Source organism: Rhineura floridana, chromosome 3 (genome assembly GCF_030035675.1).
Source record: "Rhineura floridana isolate rRhiFlo1 chromosome 3, rRhiFlo1.hap2, whole genome shotgun sequence".
NCBI classification, from domain to species: domain Eukaryota; kingdom Metazoa; phylum Chordata; class Lepidosauria; order Squamata; family Rhineuridae; genus Rhineura; species Rhineura floridana.
The window spans coordinates 221,043,210-221,051,312 of NC_084482.1; the positions used below are offsets into that span (position 1 = coordinate 221,043,210).

General features: G+C 41.7%; 1 protein-coding gene across 1 annotated transcript; it reads right to left on the reverse strand.

Moving 5' to 3' along the window:
• Positions 1 to 743: 743 nt before the first annotated feature.
• LOC133379020 (zinc finger protein 91-like) lies at positions 744 to 5,704 on the reverse strand. The gene is made up of 2 exons (XM_061613632.1): positions 4,124 to 5,704; positions 744 to 3,494 (listed from the first exon to the last, which is right to left on the reverse strand). Exon 2 carries the CDS (start codon positions 3,451 to 3,453, stop codon positions 1,192 to 1,194), a length of 2,262 nt encoding a protein of 753 aa, XP_061469616.1. The 5' UTR covers positions 3,454 to 3,494; positions 4,124 to 5,704; the 3' UTR covers positions 744 to 1,191.
• Between the last annotated feature and the right edge of the window lie 2,399 nt (positions 5,705 to 8,103).

Here is an 8,103-nt window from a genome sequence, read left to right on the forward strand (position 1 = left end):
TAACAAACACTAAAAATGAATAAAATCAACAGTTAAAGGTATGCTAAACTATATGAAAACACTGAGTAAGGAGACCATTAGAAACAAGGACTAGTATTATTTTATTTTCATTTAGAAATCACTTTCCAGAAAGTATCTCAAAAATACCAACAATAAAAAAAACATTTCATATGCAAACCAATTAAAAACATCTTAAAATCCCACACAGACCCTCCATGATGCAGAGTGGTAAGCGGCAGTAACACAGTCGAAGCTCTGCTCACGGCCGGAGTTCGATTCCAACGGAAGGAGGAACTCGAATCTCCGGTAAAAGGGGTCGAGGTCCACTCAGCTTCCCATCCATCCGTGGTCAGTAAAATGAGTGCCCGGCATATGCTGGGGGGTAAAGAAAGACCGGGGAAGGAACTGGCAGTCCCACCTCATATATATGGTCTGCCTAGTAAACGTCGCAAGTCGTCACCCTATTAGTCGGAAACAACTCGCACTATAAGTGTGGAGACACCTTTACCTTTTAAAATCCCACAGAAACAGTAATAAAGCTCTGCCCTTAAAAGGTTTGTTGAAAAAGGAAGGTCTTCTATAGGCACCACAAAAAAAAAACACCTGTCTGATACGTATCAGGAGGAAGTTCAAAAAAGTAGATGCCACCACACAAAAGGCCAGGTTTCTCTATCATGCAGAGTGGACTTCCTAATGAGATGGTATGTGTAAGAGGCCATCCTCTGCAGATTTCAGTGATGGGCTGCATATATAATAGGTGAGATAATTTTTTAAGCATCCTGGCCCCAACCTGTATAGGGCTTTAATCTATGTAGCCTGCAAGATGAAGAGAGGCTCCCATTGAAGTTCTTTCCATACTCCCTGCATTTAAATTGTTTCTCCTGTGTATCTTCTCTGGTGTAATGTAAACCTATTGCTTACATTGAAGCTTTCCACACTCCATGCATTAAAAAAGTTACTCCATAGTGTGTTCTTTGATGTGACGTAAGGCTACTGCTCTGACTGAAGCTCTTTCCACACCCCTTGCATTTAAATGGCTTCTCCCGTGTGTGTTCTTTCATGTAAAGTAAGTTGATGATTTTGACTGAAGCTCTTTCCACACCCTGCATTTAAATGGTTTCTCCCCTGTGTGGGTTCTTTCGTGTACTGTAAGCGTACTGCTCTGACTGAAGCTCTTTCCACACCCTGCATTTAAATGGTTTCTCCCGTGTGTGTTCTTTCATGTAAAGTAAGTTGATGATTTTGACTGAAGCTCTTTCCACACTCCTTGCATTTAAATGGTTTCTCCCCTGTGTGGGTTCTTTGATGTGAAGTAAGCTTACTTCTCTGACTAAAGCTCTGTCCACACTCCATGCATTTAAAGGGTTTCTCGCCTGTGTGTGTTCTGTGATGTAATTTAAGGCGACTGCTTACATTGAAGCTCTTTCCACACTCCCTGCACTTAAATGGTTTCTCCCCTGTATGGGTTCTTTGATGCAAAGTAAGGTGACTGCTCCGACTGAAGCTCTTTCCACACTCCCTGCATTTAAATGGTTTCTCCCCTGTGTGGGTTCTTTCATGTACTTTAAGGTTACCACTCTGACTGAAGCTCTTTCCACACTCCCTGCACTTCAATATTTTCTCCCCTGTGTGTGTTCTTTCATGTAAAGTAAGTTGACGATTTTGACTGAAGCTCTTTCCACACTCCTTGCATTTCAATGGTTTCTCCCCTGTTTGGTTTCTTTCTTGTAATGTAAGTTGACAATTTTGACTGACGCTGTTTCCACACTCCTTGCATTTAAATGGTTTCTCGCCTGTGTGTGTTCTGTGATGTAATTTAAGGTGACTGCTTACATTGAAGATCTTTCCACACTCCCTGCACTTAAATGGTTTCTCCCCGGTATGGGTTCTTTGATGCAAAGTTAGGTGACTGCTCCGACTGAAGCTCTTTCCACACTCCCTGCATTTAAATGGTTTTTCGCCTATGTGTGTTCTTTCATGTATTTTAAGGTTACCACTCTGACTGAAGCTCTTTCCACACTTCCTGCATATAAATGGTTTCTCCCCTGTGTGGGTTCTTTCAAGTATTGTAAGCCTACTGCTCTGACTGAAGCTCTTTCCACACTCCCTGCATTTCAATATTTTCTCCCCTGTGTGTGTTCTTTCATGTAAAGTAAGTTGACGATTTTGACTGAAGCTCTTTCCACACTCCTTGCATTTAAATGGTTTCTCATCCGTGTGGTTTCTTTCATGTAATGTAAGTTCACGATTTAGACTGAAGCACTTTCCACATTCCTTGCATTTAAATGGTTTCTCGCCTGTGAGGGTTCTTTCATGTAATATAAGGTGATCATTCCGACGGAAGCTCTTTCCACACTCCTTGCATTTAAATGGTTTCTCCCCTGTGTGGGTTCTTTGATGTAAAGTAAGCTTACTTCTCTGACTAAAGCTCTGTCCACACTCCATGCATTTAAAGGGTTTCTCGCCTGTGTGTGTTCTGTGATGTAATTTAAGCTGACTGCTTACAGTGAAGCTCTTTCCACACTCCCTGCACTTAAATGGTTTCTCCCCTGTATGGGTTCTTTGAGGCAAAGTAAGGAAACTGCTCCGACTGAAGCTCTTTCCACACTCCCTGCATTTAAATGGTTTCTTGCCTATGTGGGTTCTTTCATGTACTTTAAGGTTACCACTCTGATTGAAGCTCTTTCCCCACTTCTTGCATTTCAATATTTTCTCCCCTGTGTGTGTTCTTTCATGTAAAGTAAGTTGACGATTTTGACTGAAGCTCGTTCGACATTCCTTGCATTTAAATGGTTTTTCGCCTGTGTGGGTTCTTTCATGTAATGTAAGGTGATCATTCTGATGGAAGCTCTTTCCACACTCCTTGCATTTAAATGGTTTCTCCCCTGTGTGGGTTCTTTCATGTAATGTAAGTTGATCATTCCGACGGAAGCTCTTTCCACACTCCTTGCATTTAAATGGTTTCTCCCCTGTGTGGGTTCTGTGGTGTAATTTAAGGTTACCACTTCCACTGAAGCTCTTTCCACATTGCCTGCCTTTAAATGGTTGCTCCCCTATGTGCGTTCTGTGATGGAAAGTAAGGCTATTTTTTACACTGGAGCTCTTTCTACACTCTCTGCATTTAAATGGTTTCTCCCCTGTGTGGGTTCTTTCATGTAATGTAAGGTTACTGCTCTGACTAAAGCTCTTTCCACACTCCCTGCATTTAAATGGCTTGTTCCCTGTGTAGGTTCTGTGATGTATTTTAAGGTTACCGCTTACACTGAAGCTCTTTCTACACTCCATGAATTTAAATGGTTTTTCTCCAGTGTGTGTTCTGGCATGAAAAGTATGAGAAGTAGAGGATTTCTTGCTCTCATTCTTTGCCTGCTTTATTTCAGATGTTTTTGGTCCCCCATGATTTCCAAACATCTCTTTCTGACTCTCAGTCTTGGCTATTACCAGTGGCACCATCTGCGGTTCTCTAGTATTCTCATTCTTCTGCCCGTCGCCTGCTGAGGGGGAAGAGGGTTGAAAAAAAGCATTGGAATTTCAAGGCAAAAACAAAGCATTTCATCACAGATCAAGCCCAATTATCTGCTTCTTTATTTTTACATTTCCATTATTCCTCCTCTTGTGTCTTTGCATTCCCAGATGAAACCAAGATTACCTGAGCACAGTTTTGAAATTTCTTTCAAAGATACAGATAAACTAATCAATTCTGAACTGAAATTATTCTCCCTGCTCCAAAACAAAGAAAGATCTTAGATCTCCTATAGTTGAATAGCACAAGGGTATGTATAGCCAAATGTCACTTGTGGACAGGAAACTGTACATAAAGCAAAAAGACCCAGACAGTAAGGGACAGGATACTTCTAAATATCAGTTGCTGGGAACTGCAGGAGGGAGCAACAGTTGCATTCAGGTCCTGTCTGCTTGCTTCCCATAGGCATGCTGCACTAGAGGGGCCATTGGCCTGATCCAACAGGCTCTTCTTATGTTCTTAAAGACATCTAAGATGTCCTCCAGGAGAACTCACACCCTGATGGGTTAATTAATCTGCCAGGAATGATATCACACAGGAACCGAACAATCCTACAATTCCCAAACCAAAAAGGGCTTCACAACGCAGCTGAACATCTACCTGTTGATGTCGCCTCTTCTTTGGGATCCGGGATAAAGGCATCTTCTCTTTCTTCCCAACACGAATGGAGGTCCGACTCTTTGAAGGAAATAGACAAAACTAGTTACTTTTGACCAGAAACAGGTCCATATTTATTGATTGATTGACTGATTGTATTTATATACTGCCCCATAGCCAAAGCTCTCTGGGCGGTTTACAGTACCTAAAAACATTAAAAACAAATATACAAATTTAAAACACATCTTTTAAAAACAATTTAAAACACAATTTAAATACTTAAAACAAGTTCCACCTGAAGATTCAAGGGATTAAACTTAGCTGAGATAAGACAGGGATGGCCAAAGACCAACACTACACGACTTTGCAAAGATGTTCTGAACTGTAACAAGAATGCGGAGTGTGTATTTCACTGGCAACCGCAGGTACGGCATCCTCATTTTGTTCCCGTTATAACCTTCCACAAGATATTTTCCAGATTCATACCAACTGATCTCTTCCATTCGTCTAAGCCCTGTACAATTAGATCTTGTTCTTCCAGCCAAGAGACAAAGCCCAGTGTTGACATTTCTTTCAAAGATACAGATAAGCTAATTAGTTCTGAACTGAAATTATTCTCCTCTCTCCATAACAAAGAAAGATCTTAGATCTCCTGGAGATGAATAGCACAGGGACGTGTAGATCCAAATGTCTCTTGTGGACAAGAAACTGTTCAAAAACCTCAGTTCAGTGACACTGTGGAAACCAATCCAGCTTCATCAACCCCTGTACAATTAGATCTTGTTCTTCCAGCCATACCCCTTTAGGATGCACACCTTAACGTGATGAGGGGGTTTGAGAGTGTTGAAGAAGCTGAGAGCAATGCCGTCAGGAGTCTAGACCAAGAGGCTAGACTCCTAGCAGGGGCACCCATGGCGGAATGATCAAAGCTGAGACACCAGACTAAGATGCATCCAAACTCAGAGGAAGGCAATGGTAAACCACCTCTGAATATCTCTTACCATGAAAACACTATGAACAGAGTATCCAAAATGCAATACGAGATACTGCTGGAAGATGAGACCCCCAGGTCAGAAGGCACTCAAGGAGCTACTGGGGAAGAACAAAGGACAAGTATGAGCAGCGCTGTGACTAATGACGCAGCTGGCTCAAAGCCGAAAGGAAGCCCAGAGGCTGATGCGCACAGATGTGAAAGTAGAGTCCAGAGTTGTAGGACGCACACGATAGCAACATGGAATGTGAGAAGCATGAACCAGGGAAAGTTAGAAATTGTCAAGCAAGAAATGGAACGCATCAATGTTACAATACTTGACGTGAGTGAATTAAAATGGACGGGAATTTTCAATCAGGCAACTACAAAATACTTTATGCAGGAAATGAGAAATCAAGAAGAAATGAGGTTGCTTTAATAGTCAGAAGTACTGTAGCAAAAGCAATTAGGAGCTACAACGCAAGGTCTGAGTGAGTAATATCAATGAGATTAAATGGGAAACCTATCGACATAGCCATCATCCAAGTCTACGCTCCAACGTCAAACGTAGAAGAAGAATTGGAGAGATATTACGCAGAAGTACAGGAGGAAATTGATCACACACCAAAACAAGATATGATGATAATCATGGGGGACTGGAATGCAAAAGCAGGGAACAGAGAAGAACTAGGAATGGTGGGGAAATGGGGCTTAGGAGACAGAAATGAAGCAGGAGACAGACTTATTGAATTCTGTGAAGCCAATAATTTGTTTCTTGCAAACACATTGTTTGAGCAACCGAAAAGACGACTGTACACGTGGACATCACCAGATGGTCAATATGGGAATCAAATTGATTATATAACAGGCAACAGAAGATGGAGAAGTTCCATACTTTCTGCGAAAACAACACCAGGAGCAGACTGTGGTACAGATCATGAACTGGTCATATCGAAAATCAGAGTAAAGCTAAAGAAGAACAACAAAGTAATCACAATGTCAAAATACAATTTAAATAAAATCCCAGAAAAATATAAAGATCAAATAAGGAACAGGTTTGAGGCTTTAAACTTAGTTGACAGAGAACCAGAAGAACTATAGAGTGAACTCAGACACATTATCAGGGAAGAATGCAAAAAGACAATACCTCTAGTTCAAAAGAGAGAAAAACTTCAATGGATGACTGAAGAAACTCTTAAAATGGTTAAAGAGAGAAGGAAAGCAAAAGGAGACAGAAACACAGTCAGAACCCTAAATGCAACAATACAGCGACTAGTAGGTAGGGACAAAGAGAACTGTTACAATAGTTATTGTATAGAAATAGAAGAGGACAACAAAAAGGGAAAAACAAGAGCCCTGTTCCAAAAGATTAGAGAAATGAAAGGGAAATTTAAACCAAGAGTAGAGATGTTGAATAATCAACAGGGGAACACACTGACTGACTGAGATGAAATAAAAGGAAGATGGAAGCAATACCCTGAAGAACTCTATAAAAGAGATGCAAGGATGACAGATTCATTCACGGAGGAGCCATATGATGAAGAACCAGAAATTTTAGAATGCGAGGTGAAAGCTGCTCTTAAAATACTTGGAAGAAACAAATGATCAGGAACAGATGGCTACAAGCTACTGAGACTGAATCTGTCCAAATTTTGACAAACATCTGTCAAGAAATATGGAAAACTAAACAATGGCCCACAGGCTGGAAGTGTTCCATATACATCCCGATTCCAAAGAAAGGGGATCCCAGGAAATGCAGTAATTATCGAACTATTGCCTTAATATCCCATGCAAGTAAAGTAATGCTCAAGATTCTACAACAAAGGCTCTTACCATATATGGAGCGAGAAATGCCAGACATCCAAGCTAGATTTAGAAAGGGAAGAGGCACCAGAGATCATATTGTAGTTTGTGAAGGGTGCTGAGAGGAGACTCCTATTCCACTGAGAGAGCTCCAGTGGCCAGACTGGTTTAACAGTTAGCCACTCTGATTGATGCTCTGTGAGGGGAACAGGGCGTCTCCTAGCAACTCTCAGCACCCTTCACTAACTACATTTCCCAGGATTCTCTGAGGGAAGCCATGACTGTCTCAAGTGAAATCAAGTCAGCTGTGGGTGTGGCCCCCTGATTACCCAAGCCCAGCAGCTGTGAGTCTGGCTTTTAGAACAATGACAGTTGGTTCTTACTGAACATGTCCCACATTATCATTGGGTCCCAGCCAAAATTTTTTAAACTAATTAAAAATCAGCCAGGCATTTCAATATGGGAATTCCTGCCTTCTCTTGACCCTTTCCTGCCGGAACAAAGGTCCCCACTTGCTGAATCTGCTCCAAAAGCCCTTTCAAGGTTGCTGCTGCAATTCCTGCTTTCCCGGGATCCCTACTAGCTGAGGGAACGGGCCTTGTTCCAGCTGCCAAGGACCCTTTCTCAGGGTCCCTCTTGCCTGCTGCCTTTGCTGTGTCCCTTTGCTGAGTCCTTCAAGAAACCTGGTCCCCGAGTTCAGCAGTTGTGCAACTGACCTCCCAGTCAGTAATCTTCACACTTCTGATTCCCAGAAAATGGCATTCAGAGGCATACTGCTTCCCAGAGAGAAACTACAGGGAAGCATCATTAACAATTGCATAACATGGATTAGTTACACAACATGGATTAGTTTGAAGTTACCAGACCATTGATATATCTGGCCCAGAACTATCTATCCCAACAAACTGCCTCCCCCAATAATTTAAGCAGAGCTTTTCTGCAGCTTTGCTGCCTTTCCTAAAGGCCCTTCTATTGCCTGGAGAAGCCATTTGGCTATGTGACCGCTGACAAAACCCAATTCTCACTCCTTTTCTCTATGCGCACCAGATGACAGTGAGGTCCTTCATTTGCCTGCTAGGAAATAGCACTGAGACCAGATGAGACTGTGGAGTGAAATCAGTTTGGAAAATGTATTTAAAATACATCAGCAGAAAACTAGTGAATTCATTCTTCTTTATGAAAGATGTTAGAATAGCCAATACAAAAAACA